Here is a 22201-nt window from a genome sequence, read left to right on the forward strand (position 1 = left end):
ACAGAGTCAATTTTAATGAAATAAAAACATACATTCGCAGAGAGAGAAGTTCTGGAAGGAAAGCGTATTTTTATCAGAAGTGTTTCATGAGTGTGTGTCCCTTGCAAGTGTAAGGGATTTAACAACTAACGGACTGACCGCGAGTCAATCCCATCAGTTATTTTCTTGGGCCTGGGCATGAGCTTGGCACAGTTTTGTAACTGCACGCTCTACAAGAGGGTCAAAATCCTCAGGGAATTTCCTTCCTATCCATGTTTTTTTCTGGTTGGCTGCTATCTTTTTTACATTACCAGAGATACATTAAATGGTTGAAATCCAGGACCTTTGGGCACCTAAATGATGAACTACACACAGAACTGAGGTATCTTCTCCCGAACAAAGAGTCACTGGAAAATTGGGAAATCATCAGGAAACCATATTCAGAGAATCAGTGGCCAAGTATGCTCATAATTTTTATTGTTTGGTGCAAGAGGTCTTACTTTTTTTGACACATGGAAAAGCCTCCTGTGATTCTGTGATTTTATATAGAAAAATCAATATAACTACACTTATGTGAGGGTGAGAAGGGAAACATTGTAAATTTCCATGGTCCTGGAGTGAACTCACATAGCAAGAAACAAAATATTTATGAGATGAACCTCTTCAGGGTGCATGCTACAGACTTTGGGTTTAATTAATAACATGGCATAGATCTAGCTGGGTGAGGCACAAAGGGGGTTTATTGGCACTGCCAAAGAGCCACCATTTCTCTCTTCTGAGATACTCAGGACTGTCTCAGACTTGGAGAAAACAGGTGATAGAGAGATTTCAATAATGTGGTTCCCTGACTTTTTTGTGCAAATCGCTGTGAGTCAGCAGGAATCTTGAAATGAAACTAGAAGCTGAACATTTTATTATGCCATTCATAACTCAGCAATGGACACTATTTCCCATAGCATACAGCAGAGGAGAAAATGAAGGCAATGCCTGTTGGATACTATCAAACATGATGGTCCAAGATATAACAAATGACCCAGGAATTCCCTTGATACTTGATTTCCAGAAGCTGAAGGCCTACTTTGCATATGCCTATATTTACTTTTACACATATATACATCTGTGTGTGTGTGTGTGTGTATGTATGAAGAACTTATTTTATTTTTTACACACGTTACATATGCCTTACATACTACTTTCACAGCCACTCCTGGTCATTGCTGAGGTTAGATGTACTAAATGGACCTTTCATCTTAATGCTGCACAGAGCTCAGATGTGACCTGGAAAATGGTCTGTTCAGCATCAGTTTTGTGGGAGACTTAGCAGACTACAGACAGCTATTCCACCTCTCCTTCTTTTGACATACCTGCACTATCAGGAAGCAACCTATTTGGCTACTTCTATGTTTATTAATTTATACTCTCTGCAAGCCTATAGCCTCTCTAGTGAGCTCTGCATTGGTGTGGTAGAGAGCATACAGTTCTTGTCCCCATTGCTCACCAATCAAAGTCTGCCTCTGTGCACACGCATGGCTCCGAGGTCATAGCCCCAGCGTATTTTCCTTGCATGCATTTCTTCTCTGACTTGCGCTTCCTGTAGATCCTTTTTGCTCCCATGATGCAAGCTTCTCCCTGGAAACAAGACCAAAAATATCTTTCTCTGACACCCACCAGGCTATTTGTATCACCCAGTTTTTCCAAGCCTGTGCAATGGGAGCTGTGACTCAAGGGAAGAGGATGAGAAGTCAAATGCCCTGTCAGTACACTGGAGCTAATTAAAGCTACTGAAGCTTTAACTGAAACTAAACCAGCTTTTCCAATACACACTAAGAAATGATCTGAGGTTACTTACGTATCTGATTCAGCTCTGAATTTGTTCCAAAGCCAATAAGCAATTGATCCAGGCCCATTTCTCATTTATAGATTAGGTTTCACAGTAACTGAAAACACAGTCTGATCCCTCTGCAATCTGAGACACAGAGCAGGTCTATTTCTTTGGTCTGATCTCTTTGGCAATATTTTGTTAAGTAGAAACTAGTAATCTGTGTATATGTAAATACTTTCCATGGACTATGAGTTCCGGTTTTACAGGGTTTGACCTGTTACGTGGATGCTAAAATGTCTTTGTTTTTTCACTCCTATCTTCAGCACCCTGCTAAATATTTCTGTCTAGGGAACAAGGTTCAGCCTTGTAATCTCAATGGAAAGCAAATCAAATTTGCTGGAAGAACTAAAAATAGTTCTGCAAGCTCCAAAGCCAACATCCTCAAAGATATATTGCAAAATCCTTGGCATTTTTGCTTATGCAAGCACAAGAAAGTAAAGAACAAAATATAGTGGGGTCTCACTTGTTACCTTTTATGCTGTTAAAATCGCTGTAGGAAAGAGAAACTTTTCATAGCTTTGATTTGCCCATGAAACAGAAGGGCCCAAATGGCAACTGGTGTAAAATGCTGTGCCTCCTTGAATTTCAAGGAAGCTGTACTGATTTTCAACATCTAAAGATCTAAGTCATAACCGGTATTTTTAGTGTAGAGTTCTGCCTTGTGTGAGCAGCTAGTCTGAGTCAAGCTACTTTCATTTCATATTCATTATTAAATTCTTGCCCAGCAAGATATATACAGAAAGACAACCTTTGATGATATAAATGGGTGCTTCGCTTTAGACTTCAGTGGATCCTGTGGTGTTTATATAACCACAGAATTTGGGCCATATCTTATTCTAACCTGATATAACACAGGCTGTTGTGTCAAACTTGGCAGAGCTGGGAAGGTGCCCCAAGGCAGGCGCAGGCACTGTGCGGAGCACGTTAGCTTGCTGGGCACTTAAGCAATGGTTCTGGGAGTGATGCAGCAGCTGCAATCAGGATGCAAGGGACAGGGCATGGGAGCGCAGCAAACTGGGGAATAAAGCACCCAACACCCACAGCAGAAGTACCATTGCTGAGAGAGGATGAAACCAAGTGAGTAAGAAATAAGGCTAAGAGGGCAGGAGTCTGGAGAAACAAGTGTGAAAGTAACTAGAAGGGTCTTAAGACACTGGCTCTGAGGACACAGAAAGATGAAGGAAGAGAAAGGAGGTAACAACAGGGAAATTGGATGGGAGATGTAAGAGTGAAGGAGTTCAGGCCTCTCTCAGTGACAGTGCTTCTGCTGTTCTTGCATTCTTCAATTCTGGATAAGTCTGAGCTAATTGCCTGCATGGAGAATGAAACCCAAAAGGCAGCTGTTCATCCTCTGGGGCTCACAGTGCGCAATCCGAGGCTAACACACCTGTGTTACAAACCAGACCCATCCAGTAAGGGACAATCTGATACACCAAACTAACAGGAAAAGACATTGGATCATGCTGATCTTTAACTACTTCAGATCAGATCCCAGCCTCCTTGCTTCTCACCTGGCTATGGAGTTGCCAAGGCCTGTAGTCCTCTTCCGCACACCTCCGATCAAAAATGGACTTGTAGTCTACTTTCACCAGCTGCCACTCTGAGCGGTGGCTGAAATGTCCAAACACTCTACAGAATACAGCAGAAAGAGCATACAGTAAAAGGTAGCACCAGATGGAGTCTGGTAGTTACAGAGGTAGTCACCTACGAATTTCCAACAGAGATTAATTGTTTTAGGAGTGCTGGTCCTACTGATTTTCACTTGATTGACATACTGAAAGTGAAACTTAGGCTGCTAAGTATCTACAACTCTCTTAAAAACTGCATGTAGCTTTTATTCTGTGGATCAAGATCCTCCCACTTACGTCAATCCCCAAAACGACTATACAGAGAAGACTTGACGTGGGGCTGGAGACAGTTATACCTATAGGAGTTTGATATCTCAATTATAAGCTTTGGGAATCCCTTCCACACAAATTAAAATCAGAACCTGAAGGGAACATTCTTTATACATCTTTATTAACTCAGGTTAGTTTCCAAGCCACATACTCTGTTTATTACATGTCAGTCCGTTTTTTTACTGACCGAAACTGAATTTTCCTCCTGTTTTTGCGAATCTGATCTCATGTAAAATGTCACAGTTTCTGGCAGGGTGAATTCAGATTTATGCACTATGCAGAACTGGGCATACCACATTGAAACTAATCATAATTTTTCATGAGTCAGCCTCCAGGCAACATTTTGTCATTCATTTTTACAAAAGAATGTCTTCATTTTTCTGTGTTTCAGTTTAAAAAAAAGAAAGTAGCAGCAAAAACACAGTTATAAAATTACCCCACCATTTTTCTTTCAAATATTCATCTGTCAAGAGTCACTCTACTTTAAACCACATTCAGTTTGAGGAGTCAGTTTTCATGCTTATAAGCTAAGTGATAATGTTTTTGCAGCTTGCAAGGAACCATGTCATCATTCCCTCAATCATATCACAAATAAACATCGATGATTCAGCAACAGAGACTGCATACTCCTGCCTTCAGATAGTACTTGGTTTGGTCCCCAACCAGAAATGCTATTATGTAACGAACAACCCTCATAAGATATTTATGGTGCAGTTTCCATCAACAGTAGCACGATGGCATGCTCACTTACGTCATGATGAGGGTTTCCTCTCCAGGTTCCCCTAAAACTCCATCTACAAACAGTGGGAGGGATGTGAAACTGTACTTGCTCCAAGATCTCCCTTCATCAAAACTTAACCTAGTGGAGAAAGCAGAATTAGTGTCTTCTTCCCTTACTCTCCTCCTACTTTACTTGAGGAGACTCTCTAGTCCACTACAGCTCCTATGGAGAAGTGAGAAGCAGCTCCTGTTCTTGGATACTGCATGTTTAGTCCTTTAAATAACTATTTTTGGGGGAAGCATCATAAATCAGAGCATGGTCAAGCTTGTTTGGCATCATACCACTAACCCATGGCCAGTACTTAAGTGGTAGAAACAAATAAAGTTATGTTAGAGATTGACGTTTTAAGGGCAAAATGTAGCCTAGGGCTAGGATTTTTTAAAAATAAACAAGTGATTTTGACCATCTTATTTTTTGGGTTCCCAACATAAGACATTTTAAGGAGGTTAGATTTCTAGAGCACAAGAGCTTTGCCTCTTCTGACCAGCAGTTTTCCCTGTGGTGGGTCTAAGTGAAAGCTTGGAACCACTCATCGCTTCTTAAGACTTGCATCTGTGTGTTTCAGGTATTGATATGACACTGACTATAGTGGAAGCAAATCATGGAAAACAGCACAAAACTATATTCTACCTACCACACAAACTCAAGAGTGCTAACTAGCGGGGACACCTTTATCTTATTGGCTATATAACCCTGAATCTATTCAACAAAATTCTCGTTCATAAGTGCTGCCTGCCACATAGAAGACAAGTTCATCAATAATTTGGAAAATAAAGAGTACTATGGTAACTTAATAAGAGATAAAGTCATAATCCAGATAGGTATTACATAAATAACCAAACTCAAGAAGCCAAATTGTGGTAAACCAGGAAAGCTGTGGAATTACATTGATGATATCTCAGATCTGGCCAAGCTGAAACTACGTAAACTGGAATTGCCAGGATTTCTTAGCTCTATCTGAGTGAATGTTTGCCAGTGTCTTATCTGGTATTTTCTAGATTGTAGCTACAGAAGACTCTGGATGCAGCCTAACTGCCTACTTCCTGGCATCTGAAAAGAGGGACAGCAGACATTTAGCACAGACAGAGTCATTACCAGAGATGTCTGATAGGCAGAGACGTGTGTTTCATGGCAACCAGTACTCCACCCTGATCCAGGTACAGAACACTGTGCTCTTCCTCAAAGATCTGCAATAAAAAAAAGCATATATTTAAATCTATTTTCCTTAGTATCAAGAAAACATCATAGTTCTTTAAGTATGATCATGACAGAGGATAGGTATGTTTTAAGGAAGTTACAGAGTAGAGGAAGACATTCTGTACCGAGACAGTTCCTGGTTGTTTTTTTTTCTTGTTTGGCAGGTTTGGGGGTTTTTTAGTTTTTCCAGGTCCTTGGAAAATGCATTCTGCCTCTGCTTGACAGAAAGTTAGAAACATGAATTTTTGCAAGGATTAATAAGTTCCCTCCTTTTGATGACAGATTTTTGTTTAAAGAAGAACTTCACGTGTTTGCATGTATCTGGCCCTATCTCACATAAGTGATGGAGATGGAAAAATGAGGGCTGGTCAAACACTGTAAAATAATTAGATTCTTGGAATATCAAAAAAGATTTTCTTTTCCTGTGTCTTTTTTTGTATTGGGTCTCTGCAAACATCTGCTCTCTAGTTTATATAGCACCATTTGTCAGTCTGGGAAAGTTACTCTTTCTCTGCAGGACTTGATATCCCATCCAGAAAAGAGGAATAATAGAACTTCCCGTTCTGAGGATAAACACATTAAAGGGTAGCAATGCTTTGTAAACAGATGGGATTCCACTAAATATTAGGAACTTGATTTAACTGCATCATCCAGTCTTTTTCCACAATTAATGGAGAGATAGGTAGCTTTGGAACAAGATGAACTGAATTCTGTCTTTTCCTCCATTAGGTTAAGAGCAAGGCAAAATAATTCGACCATATGAACACTGAACTTTGGACAACTGAACTTAAGTGAAATGAGTCCCACATGGAGTGAGGGAAAGTAGGCCAGTGCAACTGCTGATTCTTGGGGAAGTATAATCGTGGATGAAGAGAAAAATGGTTTGAGCGGTACAAGGGATGTGCAACAGTAAAAGGGAACACATTCTTTCTTCTTAGTATTCATACTTTACTCTGTTCTCCTTGCTACAGGGTTAAACTGAAGTCAAACTTTGAGTAGAATTATAAAAATAATTTTCAGTTATGAAGTCTAACTACATATTCAGCCTTTTTCTTTGAGCATCTCTCTACCTCTCAGAAGGGAAGAGAAATTCACCCTTTTGCAAAGATTTGCAAAAAACTACTCTGAACCAAAAGAAACAAAAACCAAGTGACAGTTTGAATCTGCTTTTATGACAATTTCCTATGAATAGTATTGAAACCTGTGATCCTGTCATTTACCTTTCTCCAAGTGTTCCCAGCATCAGAAGAAACAAACATGCTGATGTCATTGTCTGATAGTTCAGCGCCTATATTGCCTGTAAGATGAGCATTGATTAGTGATGCAACACTCTAAGAAACAGTAGAATTAGCAAATCAGGGGAGTAAATGTATTTATTTACCTTTTGCAATTATAGAACTTCTAGTTTTGGGAAGAGAAAGAGGGGAAAGGGAAAGGAAAGACTTTCAGTTTGAAGAAAATAAATATAAAAGATCCAATCCATACAGCTCTACACACTTCCATATGCAAAGGAAATGCCCTGATTTGAATCTTATGTTCACGGGAGTAGAGGACTAGAAGTGATCTCCTTGGTCTTGAAGGCCAGTTTCCTTAAAAAACATATGACAAGTTAAAGGTCCATAAGGACTTCTGATTGATAGCCTGCCTTCCTTCCTAATACTGGTGGTGTGACACCCCACAAGTCCCTCAACACCCTCCACACCCATCAAAAACTCAAGATTTTGTCAGTGTTTGCAAAGCATACACAGGCAATCTTTAAATGTTTCATACCTGAAGCTACAATAATACTGGGGGCAGTGTCTCGGCTGGCGATGTTTCCTGAGGTATAGGGATTCTCTGAGACCTTCAGGTGAAGATGAAGGGAGCAATAGGGCTATGGAGAAAGGGGAAATAAAAGTGAAAAGCAGACACAACATGAAATGCATGCTTGTATTTCTACAGGGTTAGAAATATACAGTGTCTTTCTGTACAACTTCCTAATCGCTGCATTCAGCCACCCTTAAAAAGACAGGACCACTGTCCTGGTTCTGTTGCGAGAGAGGGATCATTTTCTGACACAACCCATTCTCACCGGGAAACTGATAGACTAGGCTGAAACCCTCTCACAAGGACAAGATCTTTAGGGCTGTACCCACAAAGGAGGCAACCAGGCTTGCAAGGGCAGGTAATGGTAAGGACTACCTAGCTCCCCTGGCTCCTAGCTCTCTCAAGAAGCAAGAAAGGCTGCAGATATGATGAAGTGACTCTCAGAGCAGCAGTGTCCAAGCTACCTCTGCAACGAGAAGCAATATTACCCTATCAAAGTGGTGCTGAGTCACCACTAATTAGCCATGAGAAGCAACTTAATTCAGACAGTGCCATACTACTTCCTGACTCTGAGTATTTTTGACACATGACTCTGTTCTACACTGCACTAAGAAGAAATACCAGGACTGGAAAATGTTAGTTTAACAGTTGTTTAAAACAATACTTCATTGCCCCATCTGGATGTGACCTCTGAGATTTCAATATAAACACATCCATGGAAACCTCACCTGCTATTGATTTTGTATGTCAGGTACTCAGATAAGACAGGAGTGGTACAGAATAAATCAGCTGAGCAAAAAGGTAAGACAGAGAGGCAGATTTCCAAAGTTGCCATTACAATTCCCTCCAAAACTGTAGTATGAAAATTTCTGAAAATTTCTGATAATTTTTGCCTTCTCTTGGGTTTTATTTTCAGTATTTTTTCTTCCAAACCTCATGAAAAGCCCTTCATGAAACATGCTATGGGAAGGGAGGTGGAAAAATACTGGCGAGAAAACCTGAAGCAAACTGACCCAATTGAGGGGGACATCACACAGAAAACCCAAATACAGCAAAGCCCATGCTTCAGCTTGCATGGCTCTAGAAGATGAGCAAGAGAAGCTATACAGAAGGACCTTCAGGCTCTAAGGTGGCAGGTCTTTCTGTCTAATATCAGCTGCCTAAAGGCTAGGTCTGCAGCCCCAAAAGTTTTGTAGGCTTCCTTTGCAGAAGACCTAGCTCCACAGGTCACTGGAGGAAGATCACTTGTCCATCCCATCTCAAAGTAGGTGTTTATGACTCTGAAATGAAAATCCCCCTGTGGAGAATGGCAGGGGGTTTTGGCAAAGGCAAATAAGGGTGGTGAGGAGGGATGGGAGCTCTCACTTATGTGAGACAGGAAAAGGGGACACGGGCTGTGCAGAAGGGAACACAACCTGCCAAGGGGAATGTACTGAGCAGCCTAACTCTAACTGACAGGCTTGCGAGGGCAGCCGCTGGAGGAGCCTGGGGGCACAAGGAGGGAGTGGAGACCAAATCGAGCTGACATGCATGCAGGAAGTGGAAAAGCACTGCAAGAGCATGAATTCTTTCCTTTTACATTTTTATACGTTGTGAAAAGACTAAATACAGAACATATTTTTTTAAACTAACATAATCCAAACCCACTTCAGCATTTTGAAGACAGTAGCTAATGGCAGCAACTCAGCCAATTCCCTACTCTGACAGATTAGACCTTGTTAGACTAAAATCTTTGTGTTAGCAGAGGTTTTCTTTCAAATTTGTCTCATTTCACAGATAGAGTACACAGAAATGGAATAAATATCTGAAATATTAAAAGCCAGGTCACCTGTCTAAATGGTATTTAAGTGACTTCATATTGGTTGGAGTGCAGTAACGTCTCTAGTGACAACTGCTCATAGTGTAAAAACCAACCTCTCTACTCTAGCCAAACACCTAAAGTTACTGCCCCGGCCATCTCACATCCTTACCATGGCAGCATTCTCTTCTCCATCCCTGATGTAACTTTCTCCGTCTGTATCCTTATATAGTTCATCGACAAATATTTTTCCAGACTGGTTTGTGTTCCTTCTCTATCTCCCACAGCTTAACTCGTATACAGACATCTCAGCTTTGTTTTTTTAGAATTTCTGTAAATTGTCTCTATCCTTCTTGTTACCAACAGGATACTGAAATCATTATTACCATCAGAATCACCAAATTTGGGTTTCCCTGTCATTGCCTAGTACCCAGCTGTGCTAGCTGCTGCACAGACACCAAGGGAAAGACAACCATTGCCATGGAGCATTTACAACCTAGGTAGAAGATAAAGCATGAATGACGTAGTTCATTGCTCTGTTCACTGCCATAGCTCTTACAATCATGCTGGAGTTCATGACATGCTTCCTAATATTTTCAAGGCAGCACTTTCATGCTTCCCTCTCAGGAGGCTCATCAGTCCTTAGTAAAATTTCTCATAAATACCCACAAACCCACTTCTTGGCTGTTCTGCAAAGGCCACCTGAACTGCCTCCAGTGGCATGACACATACAAAACAGCTCTTAGTGGCTGCCCCTGATCAGGAGTGGGGCAAAGTATTATAACACAAGGATGATGCTAAACACCACTCACAAACCTAGGGGTAATCACCGTATTTGCTCACCTGCAATAGCAAGGAGCAATGAAGAGAGATAAACACTTCCAGGAGAGGTATTCAAAACACCTCACTTAGATGCTTAAATTATTCTGTAGCAGATGGCATGAATGTCTCCCCTTACGAGAAAAGGGTCTTTGTCCTGAAATCCCTATAATCCACATAGACAAGACAAACAAAATGTGGGAGGGAATAAACAGATGTCTGGGGAAGGGAGGCATAGAGAAAATAAATAACTTGCCCAAGGAAATGGGAGATAGGCTTAAAAATTGAATCAAGATTCTCCTGAGATTCAGCCCTGTGTTTTAACCACCAGGCCATCCTTGAAAGCTAATTGATTAACTCTCCTAGACAGATGCCCATAACTTGCAAGATAGATAGAATTACTCCTCAGTTAACCACTTCACAGCACAAGATAAGTATCAAACAAAACCAGCATCTTTGGGATATAATACCTTGGCAGCTATTTTATGAAGATTAAGTGTATTCAGCTTAGAAAACAAGTGGTATAAACAAGAAAAATAAAACCTTGGGATTAGATGGAATTTCATTGCTTTCCTCCATGTTCATTATTCAGTGCCATCTCACAAAAAATGCAAAGAAATTCTTTGACTTGCTTTGAGAAAAAAACACCTCAAGCGTACTGTCAGTAGAGAGATGGTTCCGTCTGGCTCGCCTTGTGTTTCAAGCAGATTCCCTCTTAACCTCCTTAGCTGCCAACTTAGCTGCTATGTACCCATTTCTGCATTAACTCTTCCTTAGTTTAGGTTGAAAGACCAGATGCACAGAGGACACAGCATTGCACTTGCAGGCCAGGGACCATCCTGTCACTCTGGGAAAGGGTAGATCCCATTCTGCCAACAAGCTGGAACATACGTCATTGCTGTGCCCCAAGCTATTGCTAGAGACAATTATGCTGAAAACCAGCAGCGTGAAAGCATTAGTATCTGCCATGGAGTAAGGATGGGAGCTAAGCTAGATGTACAATTGACTATTAAGAATTCATTTAGCTATGCCAAGGAAAAGCAGGATCATGCCAGGAACAGTAATATGTAGAAGGAAAAGGAGCAACTGACCTAAGGAGGTAAAACTTCTGGTGATGCAGGGGTACACAGAGTGTGGCTAAAGAGGTGAGTGAAGTTTGTGAATAGTTTAAATACTACAGCTATGTCACATTTGCAAGGAACAGAATTGCCTCAGAGCAGGGGACAATTCATTTTCTCCACGTTTTCCCTCAGCAGAATGCCCTTATGGATCCCTGACATATTTCCAGACATGTACATTTCCAGTGCCTTTGCTTTGAAAATCTGCCTGCCACTCCCAACTTCTGTAGTCTCTTTTCTATCATTTCTTGAATTCTTGCATTCCATATTCTGCCTTCATCTTCCCCCACCATTAAGTGTGAATCAGATTTTTAAATAGCTTGTCTCTCTCTTGCAGGATTGCTATTTTACTTTGTTGGTTTGGTGCATTTTCTGTACCGCTATCCTCCCTTTCTCTTGCAGGCAGACTGCCTGTTCCTGTAGAAGACCTAACAAGTCAGTTTAGTTCAGATTTCATCTATTTGCTTTCTTGCAAATTTGCAAGTTGACCACCTGAGACCCTGCATGCTCAGCTGATGATCTGTGCTCTGCTGCCATTCCTGTAGCTTGTGACAACCTAAGCATGAAGGAGTACTCAGGCAGCTCAGACAATGAAATAAACCTCTTGCCTGTTTTACCTGATGTAAAAGGGAAGAGGAAAAATAAACATGGCTAAACATTCCTCTGGTCTTATCACAGGGAAGGGCTGACTAAGTTCCTTTCCGTTCTCCTTCTGGAAGGGCAAAGACTGAGCTACACAGTTTAAGTTCATTGAGCATTTGTCCCTTACCACCCTGAAATCATGGACCAATTTCTACGGATGCCCACAGATCTGAGATGCCCACCCCAGCCCAATTCACAGTCCATTTAAGAAGTGGTTGCTTTTCAGTGCGAACAGGATGACAAGCCTACATCGAGCTTGCACAGGTGGAAGCAATTCTCAGAGCAAGTACATGGTTGCATAGAGAGCAAAATAAAAATGAACCAGTATTTAAATAGTGGTTTGTGCACAGTGGAGCTACAAGGATGTAAATGCAAACCACAGAGAAACAAGAACTTCTCTGGGTCAGTTATCACCGTGTCCCTACAAATGCCCACACTTCTGCCCCTGCTTATGACCCCTTGCCTGGCTTGTTCAAGTTTACCACCCTCAAGGGAATTCCAGCTTGTCCAGGCATATCTGGTCTAATTTTAAATGAAATGAATTGTGTTCTCAGGTGCCCATGAGTATAGTAGTAGATACAGTATGGATGGGAAGGCTTAAGGGAGCCATAATCCCCTCTCTCCATAAGAACCATCCAGTCCTGGTTTATACACAGTCATATGACCACTTCCACTATATCGTGGATAACTACAGTGGCAGCATACCCTTGTATATAAAATACACAGTTCCTGCAAACGACTGTTCCATAAGGACCCCACAGAGCAGTACCTCTGGCTCATTTAATAACCACAACAGCAAGTCAGATCTCTCTTGATCAGTGCACAACAATACCAAGAAAGACCTTGTCTCAGAACTCAAACTTAAAATTTATGGAAAAATAATAACGTTTACTTTGATTATTTTACTTGTCCGCATGGTTTTTATTTCTTCTGCCTTGCCAGCCCCCTAAATTATTACACTATCTTATCATATAATAAAAATCTTGGGTTTCTGATAAAATTAGACATAATTTGAAAAAGTCAAGGTATGGGTTTTTTACCAGATATGTTCACTTGAGTTAAAACTAGATTACAATCTATTTGAAACACAAAGGCTTCTACACATAGCTCCTTCCAAAAAATTCAACTGTTTTATGTCTGCAAAGTTTTCTGAATGCTATCTTTTTGGTTTTCATCACATAGAAAGATTTAATTTAAAAATGCCCTTAGTTACAATTTTTAAAAACTTACAAGAAGAAAACAAACCCAAATTTAGTCACGCTCTGAAATAACTCTTCTGTTTGGCCCCCAGTCCTCCCTATTTTTTTTTTTTTCCAAACTGGACAGAAAATGAAAGGCTTGCATTTTGGCTTAATCAAAAAATCAATTATTTGAATTCAATATCAAGTTATTTATTCTTTGCTCTTGCAATAACGCATGGCGTTCAGTTAAGAGATTAGTGCAGCATTCAGATACTTACCACAATGCACAAAATATAATATTTATTAAGATTCTAAAAAACTTACAGCCTCAAAATGGGAAACAACATTTTTTTTCTCATGGGAAACAACATGCAGGTACCAGACATCAGGAGGAAGACCAGTCTAAATAATGCCCCTGATTCTGCCTGTGACTATGTTAGAATTTGCGTAATATAAAAGCTACTGAGAGTCCCAAAGGCTGGGGTTCTGAGTATTATCCCACTACCATGTATGGATTATATTGGTTGAAAAATATGTTGAGATCAGTCTAAGCTTTCTAATTTGACAGAGATCTCCAATTCTATTCACACTGCTTGTATTTCACTTTCACCCTTGGAAACTGTTTGCATATAATGATTAAAGACTTATCTATATGTTGAACTACATCACTAAGTACAGAGATAGATACAACATACACCCAACACATAGCTACACATACATTTGGATGAACGCGTCGATTCTCACTTCTAAGCTCAAAGAGAAAATGATAAATATTAATACTGCCAACAGAGCAGCCTGAAAGAAATCAGAGCTCTCCTTCCCTTTGAGCCTGTCTCAAGTTATTAGGTCCCTGAAAGTTTCTGAGCTACAATAGCTCACTCCTCCCATCTAGTGTCCAGAGAATCAACTGCGCAGAAACGGTATCCAGCTTCACCTGCTGTTTAAGGGGAGACCATTAGTTGTGCAAAAGGAAGCTGATCTACGATTCTTCCTTTTGTTCCAGAAATTAAATTAAATTAAGCTAAATTACGATGCCAGCTCTTGCAATACCACCTGGCAGCCCAAGCCTGATGTACTGCACTTTTAATATGCAGTATTCCCTCCAAGAGATACACCGCATGGAGAGAGGAGCTGCATTCTCCTTCTTGTGTTACCTGGTAGAAAAAGATTGTTCTGGGATGTTACCACCCCCCAAATTCCCCCCCAGGTACTTACCAGGAGACAGTGAACGGGGTTTCCTCTCAGATCAGTGTCCGGAGCCTGCAACAAACTCCAGTCTCTCCCTTTATTGTAGGTGATGAAAGTTTTCACTTGGTTGTCAATCTTCTTATTAGCCAAGAACATTCCCTTTATCCCTGCTACCTAGGAAAAATTGACATGGCTGAAAAATAGATCAAGCCAATACAGGTTCTGTGCACGTGTCTCTCTTGCCCTGTCAAACCCAACAGGGATCTGGTGACTGTGTCAGTGTGGTAGATGTCAGGGCAAGAATTGCCAAGGAGCATGAAAGGAAGGGAAATTGAAGTGCTGGGGACAAGATAAGACCATCACAGGTGGAAAGGTGACAAATGGAAAAGCAAGCTTATTCTGCTTTCAGAATAAGCACAGGAACATGATAAGATATCAATGGCATTATCTGTAAAGTGACAACCTCTCAACTGTGTAGGCATCCTTTCCCCTGAAAGACAAAATATGCACAGGGCAATTTGCCTCTTGCACTCCAGTAGCAGGAAACAGCAGAAATTATGGCCTTGCAAAGAAAATCACAACACACACATAAACTTGCAGTGCAGTGCTTGTATTCTCATACAGCCTGCTTAAGACATTTCATCTAAGGATCCCAATGTGTTTCATAATCATCAGTGTTTCAACAGGATAACTTGGGCCACAGCGGTATTTTTATTACGGTTTCGTGTTTTGAGGAAACCAAAGCACTGCTGACTCAAACAAGGCCACCCAGAATGCTAGTTATAGAGCTAGCAATGAGATTCTCATTCTTTTCTTTTTCCTGGTGTTTTACCCAACAGCTTTCCTCCATAGACCTGCAGGAGGATTTTGTAAAGATGTGATGCTAACAGACTCACATTGGAACCAAGCCCAAAAGTGTCTTATTGGGGAGAAAAAAAAGTCAACCTCAAACCACAACTCACACTGCAGTATGTTCCCATCTTCTCAGCGCACTGAAAATCAATAGCCCAATAGCTGCTGCAGCTTGCGAATGAATTTGTTAGGCTGTCATTCTGCAATGTGAGTGCTGCAATAAAAAGTGAAGTGAAATCGGGAGAAGGAGGGGGAAAGTGAGAAACTTTTTGGTTTACAGCAAGCCTGTTCAGACAGCCACCCCATCTCTTCTTATGATGTAGAACAAGTACACAGAATCATTCATCAAAACTTCTTATTCATAAAAATTACTTCAAAGGCATCATGTGGCAAATGGTTACACAGCAGATTCAGAGTTTGTTCCAGCTCAACTGATTTAATTATGTGGCTGGATTTGGATGCTACAGCTCCCAGTGAATAGGACCTTACTGCACTTTTAGTCACATGCTGTGGGACTACTAGTGTACAGTGCATTGGTACAGTACATTGGTGACTTAGTCATTCCGAATAGCACTTCCCTGCTTGAGCAATGGCACTGAATTTCATTTGAAATTATGTAAAGACTTAGACATGACTTGCTATAATAGGCAACAGTCTTTAAATTAACTAATTTATTGTTGATATAAGCATAAAAAGATAATCTTTTCAATTTCTTAGCTGGATTGTTTCGTCCCACACAACTAAATATTCAGGATTTCTTTGTTGTAGTAGAAAGGCACCCTGAAAAGACAAGGGTACTCTGTTTCCCAGTGATACTGCATGAATAGAGAGGGCTGGAAAAATAACATAGTTCTGCCTTTACTACCAGAGGCCAGAGCCTATAGCTCCATTTGTACTTTTCTTTGTTGTCCTGAAATAGTTGTATTATATAGTCCCTGTGAAATGCTAGCCATAAATGATTAAAGAACATTTTATATATCAGGTGATAAATGTGTTCTGAAATCCTGTGAATTTTTCTTTTTATGATTCTAGTCATGGTCTGGGACTCAGAATCCTTTCCTGAGAAAGCAAAGTGTAAGTTATACTGTCAGTCTCAGACAGCTTTATCTTAAAAAAAAGACCACACACACTAAACATGTTTGTGTGCTGTCAGTAGGAAGAGATACACCTATTGCATATACACAATCATGACACACACATTGATCTGTTCATCCCTGCTGTTCATGCAGTCGTAAGTGAGAAAGACATATGCAAGTAAGTGTATGACCACCAGTGGTCAGAGAGAAAAGCACTCCATCAGCTCCCACACAGGCATTGTAGACAATCCTCACTGCCCCGAATGCATTGTGTGCAGTTACAAATGCTATCTACAGTTTTAGAAAGATTCATACAAAACACTCACACAACTCAAAACACATTCTTCACTCCCCATCACCAACTTTATACGTCAAACATACTTCCCATCCAAGATGCATACTGCTAAAAAAAAGTCCCAGAGTGACAGGCATATATACCATAGCTATAGACACATCTCCTTACAGTCTGTTATCCCTTCAGTCATGGATTCCCACAGGCAGGATTGTCTTGCTGCGGACCAGTCCAACTACGGAACCAAGCAGAGCCATACCACATCACTGGAGAGGTGCAGAAGCTAGAAAGGGCACTCAGACCCAATGGCCAGTGATTCTTGCTCTTCCCTTGCTCTAGAAGATGGTCTCTAGGATAGCTGTTTTGTGACTGCAGACCCACTGAATGCTGAGTCCAGTGTGCTACTGATGAAGTGGCACTGGAAGGTGGTGGAGATGAGAGCTATTCTCATACCCTGCTCTGTCCAACATGCAGAGGGGGAATAGCGTCCCTCTAGGAGTGGTCTCATCCTCTACAAGGTCCAGCAGCAGAAGAGTCCACACACTGAAATAACAATCTCTGAATGAAAGGCTCCTGATGACTTACAGGAGAAGAGAAGGGAGAACATGACAAGGCACCATGAAAGAACTTCTATTTTCTCTTCATGCCCAATGCAATTCCCCGTTGAGCAGCACTGAGCAGATTTATCCTTGATGTAAAAACAGTTTAGGAATCTACGCACACAAACACCTTCACTACAATGCAAACAGAAGAACTTAATTCTAACACCTGACAAACATACAGACAGACACGCGCACATTAAACAGGTCTTTCTCTGGCATCTTCTCAAATAATCTTGCTTTTCTAAATATTCCACTGTCACCACAGAAGGACTCATTTTGCAATCTCTCCACTTCCTTTTAATTTATCTACACATTTTTTTCTTCTCTCGTCTTCATTTCCATTTACCCCTAAAGCATTCATCATTTGCAACAACCCTACTGGGAGAATCACGCTGGATGGCTTTCTGTTCCCTTCCAGCTAGAACATCAAATTGAAAGGAAGGTTTGTGCCAGGTTCAGTGTCAGCCAATATTCTTTCTATCTAGATAATCAGCAGATATGACGCTACAAGTCTGATTCCATCAATTTCAATCCAGGTTACTGTGTGGTGTCAGCCTAATAAAACAAAACAAAGGCTTTTCTTCCCCCCTGGGATGTAGGACACCTTTACATAATGCAGTGAAACTGCTTCTCAAGCTGACAGTAATAAGAGGCAACAGTTTTTCCATGGGCTGCCAGTGCTGCAGAGAGATTAATGATAAAAATCTCCAAATGACTGAAATGCCAGTACCCATCCTCCTACAGTTCATCTGTATTTATGTACAACACTTGGGCTCTCTGTTTGGGCAATTCAAGGTGGTTTCCAAGTAAAGGGCAGCTGAAGGCAAACTACATAGCAGAGCTAATATTCAGGTGGTGATGGGCAAATATGGGAAGCATCTTCATTTTCAAAGGAACTCAGACCTAGTTCATCGTCTTTATTCTAAATGGTAAGAAAATCCCACAAAGGAGACCTGAAAAAAGAAGCTGACCCTCAAAACAGCAGCTGAGGACTGAATTTCTACTTAGGTGAGTGCTGTCTCCAAGAGTAAAACAGGCAGCAAAGCAAGAGAAGTACAAGGGCACATTAAAAGTCCTATTCTTAGGATCAGTTGTCCTAAAAGACAATGTAAATTGGCCTTTTTACAGGTACCTTAGGCAGAAGGTACTTGTCAGAAAAAGGCTCAGGGTTAAAAGGGACATCGAAATGAGGTAGGAAAGTGCCCATGCTCATGAGATAGCCCAAGATGGCATATCTAAAATCACTTCAGGTCCCAGAATAGTCCAAGCTGAGACAGGTCACAAAGATAGCTGAAAACTATTGTCTCTCCTTACTTCTAAAACAAGAGATTAGGCTGTCAGAAATGCAACAAAAATTAGAGATTGATGCTATTCAGAGTGTTGGGAGCTTTTAAAGCCATAGGCTGGACCAATGTCGGTCAGGAGGACTTTGGCTGAGAAACTTAAAGGGTTCCTTTTAGGGATTGAATGAACTATTCCACTGCATCTTCCAATGCCTATCTTCCTGTGTATGAAAGACCTATGAGCTCACCTGAGAACCTACAGGAGAATACAGCAGTGAACCTGTTCATAGCATTAGGCTGGGCCTAAATTCAACACCTGTGTAAAACCTGGCCTTGAAACTCAGCAGATTGCACTGAGGCCCTTAAGTAAAAGGAGGGTAAACCCATGTGTTTAGTTACTTTTTGGCTCTGCTGTTCACATGCATATTATGAGACTGATGTGCAAGAAGGAAATGGTACTGGCATCATGTGAGCTCCTGAGATAGCAATGAGATATTTGGAGTCATGACATACCTCATAGAGGTCAATCATCACATTCCCCTCCAGCCCTTGACTACTCTTGACGTTTTCCAAGGCCAGGGTGAAGTACACCCCTCGGGTGTCAGAGATATACAGATTGTATGTGTCGTTCTGGTTCCACTCTTGTACAGCTGCAAACACCTGATTCTCATCGGTGCTGATAACATGCATGTCCTGGGGAAAGAAGAGAGAGGAAGGTTACTAGAGGGACCTCTGCTCCATCATTTCCAAGGGCACCAAAGCAATTGTGGTGGAGCAAGGGATATATTTAGGCTAGAGTTTAATCAGAAACTGTAGACAACGCTCCTGTAAGCGGATAATCCCATCCAGGAATATTTTACCCCAGCTATCTTCTGCCAATTTTCAAAGCAGTAATTAACTCGTGAGGTGTTAATTGAACATTTACATTGGCAGTACAGTGTTATACAGCAGCACTTTCCCCCCCTTGCACCAACACTGTCATTTTAATGAGTACTTTTTTGGGGGTGGTGTTTATTTAGTTTGCATTTTTTTTCTCATCTGAGTGATTCCACTTGTGATTGTGGAATCACAGATATTAAAAATGTGGGTTTTTTTAAAAAAGAAGAAAAACGCAGCATCTGAAACACCTGCTTCTTGCCTAGCATTCAGAAACCAAGTTTCTGAACTGATACAAGGAGAATCTCATGGGTTAACATCTGCAGCCAGTACTGCTGTTATTTATTATTTCTAATGACAGTGTTGACTAGAAGCCAAGGGCCTGGACCACTGTGCTGAACACTCCCCCAAGAAACGTAACAGAAAGACAACCCTAATCCTCACTAGATGTAAAGAGCAGAATTGTAGTTAGATCACTAGTGTTATGAGTGAGGTTTTGTTTTAGTCTGTCTGTTCTGTGTGTTACAGCAGGCAGGAAGGAATGAAAAGATTGCATAATTAAAGAAAAAGCAGAAACTATTAAACCTGATTCCCTCTTTCAATGCCTGGAGAAATTATTACCCAGTGGAAAAAAAGCCACCGAGAGTGATTGTTATAATGAAATTCCCAGGCTCTATCTGCCCAGCACAGGCATCCCGAGTTCTTTGGTGCCATAAAAATCTGTGGAGGTAGGAAAAGAAATGCAGATTTTTTAGCACCAGGTGATTCCCAGAAGATTCAGCTGTTCTGTCTGTTTCGGGCAGATATCCCAAAGTTATTCTGCTTCCATGAATCTCAGCCAGGGCTTTCTATATGCAAAACTGGGAACTTTATCAGAAAATATACTCTTTGGAAGCTGATGCTACTTCTTCCTTCTGTTAATAATAGCCTTTAACAATTCACTTTCTCATGGTTTTGTAGGGGGAATTAACGCTTCCAGATGGAGCCTTGTAATGTAAAGATGAAAAATAATGTAATGAAGAAATCTAATCTATAAATTTGAAAGTGGATTCACCATGAAGTTAAGATTCAGAACAGTTGTTTGTTCATCCAGATCCAGATCTGAGTATGGAGTGGATAAATATTCACTTGATTTACTTGCTTCTTTGCGATGGAGAAAAATGTATCCCAGAAGATGGGCTGGTTTTGTGGAGGAACACATTGGCTTAAATCCTGAGGCAGCAGGAAAGGCAATATAAGTCCCACTGCCTTCTACTAATTGTGGTTGTGTAAAGATATCCTCTCTCAGCTCCAGCTGTGCTAGTAGAAGTTAATGCTGCAGCTGTTTGTCAGAGGCTCCTTATTTCAGACCGTCACCCTAGTCAATCTGCTGGTAGATCTACATGTGTAGGTGTTTCCAATGTGCTTCAGGCAACGTTGGCTAGCACTGCTCTAATCTCAAGTTTAAACTTTTGCATATGTGCATATACACATGGGTAGACCTCTCTATAATAAGTAAGACTATACCAGGGAAAACTAAAGGCAATTTCATGAATGCTTAAGAAGCAAATAATTTATTCACTATATGCTTCCTGAGTTTTGATCAGATCATGCTGTTAGATGCAAGTCTAAAGAAGACCCCAGTAAGGCTGAAGGAATTTAAGCCTGGAGAAGTGGAGATTGAGACAGAATTGGCATAATATACATACTGAGGAAAGTAAAAAATGATAGTATTCCAACTGTTTGCCTTTGGGGATCAATTAACTTTTCCTTTTAATATGGCCTTGTCCAATAGACGCAGTAACTATGCAAAGCCTTAATAGAAAGGGATCAGTAAGTATATGGGCATCAAACAGGTCTTTGACCAACATCAGGAAATTTTAGTTTCCTCATTGGGAAAATTAAAATTAATCAGCATATCATATTAACTTCTATTTTATTTTTTTTAGAGTGGGGGTTGCTTTTTGGGGGGGAGCAATAATACAAAAAGACAGCCTTCATCTTGATATGGAGCAAGAGTTTCACTGCATGTTCCACTACTACAACAGATGTTTGTTTCACCTCCCTACGGAAAGGGAAGAACAGGAAAGTGAAGCCAGGCATCTTTCTCAAACAGTTGTTGTCATCTTCGGTGGCTCCCCATGCATCTGCCTACTGAGAGCCTGAGCTTTCCTTTCTCTGATCCAGCACATACTGGAAGTACATTAATATGCAGTTCTACTATCTGTCCCTCTTGCCCTTCCAAAGACAAAAGTAAGAGCATGATGCTGTGCATGGGTTTGATCAGGCATCTACTCAAATGACTAAAGGCCAAGGCTTTCTGAATTACTAAACATGCTTCAATTGCCCTTTTTGCACTTGGTCAGGGAACTTTTCTTCCTGGCAAGATAAATAGCAGGGATGTGTAATGCCTGTTTTATCCTGTCAATTACTGGGACTGTCAGCTCTTTTTAAGGTCTGTATTTAAGATTTTTTTTGTGGTTATTGCTTCTTCCATCAGGACGTGTATCCTGAGGTTGAAAGAAGGTGATGAATTTAAAACAGAGGTACCACATGCACCCATCCCATCAGTATTCAGCCCAGCACCAGTTAAGGGCAGGTCTTTTTAAAAGAGAAATTGCTTGGCTTGCTTCAGTATCACAGATGTCTGCCCAGTGCATTGGTCTAAAATGGAGTGAATGTACCCTGTGTGTACATTTGAGGTGATTATCATGAATGACATTACGGAGTATGTGACAGAGCCCACATTGTGGTGCTGTGGTACAGAATAGGCAGTACCAACCCACTGGTCAACAACACTGCAGAAATTAACAGGTCTCAGTAAAAACCATTTACAGGGTTAACACAACCTGTATGCACATATGCAGGCATCTTCTTGTATGGGAGAGAGTTTCAAGTTCATTTAGGCTTTTAATCAAACTGGCTACCAGGCTATCAATGCCAACAAGAAGA

The 22201-nt window shown here is 40.9% G+C and overlaps 1 protein-coding gene across 4 annotated transcripts in view; it reads right to left on the reverse strand.

Moving 5' to 3' along the window:
* Positions 1–22201, reverse strand: part of SORCS1 (sortilin related VPS10 domain containing receptor 1) — a 311800-nt gene that overhangs the window by 49948 nt on the left and 239651 nt on the right. For all 4 annotated transcript variants that reach the window (XM_075026345.1, XM_075026344.1, XM_075026343.1 and 1 more), the window contains 8 exons: positions 18908–19087; positions 14317–14463; positions 7508–7610; positions 6958–7034; positions 5636–5727; positions 4511–4618; positions 3373–3490; positions 1478–1608 (listed from right to left, as the gene is read on the reverse strand). In XM_075026345.1, coding sequence (XP_074882446.1) covers positions 1478–1608; positions 3373–3490; positions 4511–4618; positions 5636–5727; positions 6958–7034; positions 7508–7610; positions 14317–14463; positions 18908–19087 — 956 coding nt within the window. The remainder of the gene's footprint in view (positions 1–1477; positions 1609–3372; positions 3491–4510; positions 4619–5635; positions 5728–6957; positions 7035–7507; positions 7611–14316; positions 14464–18907; positions 19088–22201) is intronic.

The sequence above is a fragment of the Buteo buteo genome, chromosome 4 (assembly GCF_964188355.1).
Source record: "Buteo buteo chromosome 4, bButBut1.hap1.1, whole genome shotgun sequence".
Classification (NCBI taxonomy): Eukaryota; Metazoa; Chordata; class Aves; order Accipitriformes; family Accipitridae; genus Buteo; species Buteo buteo.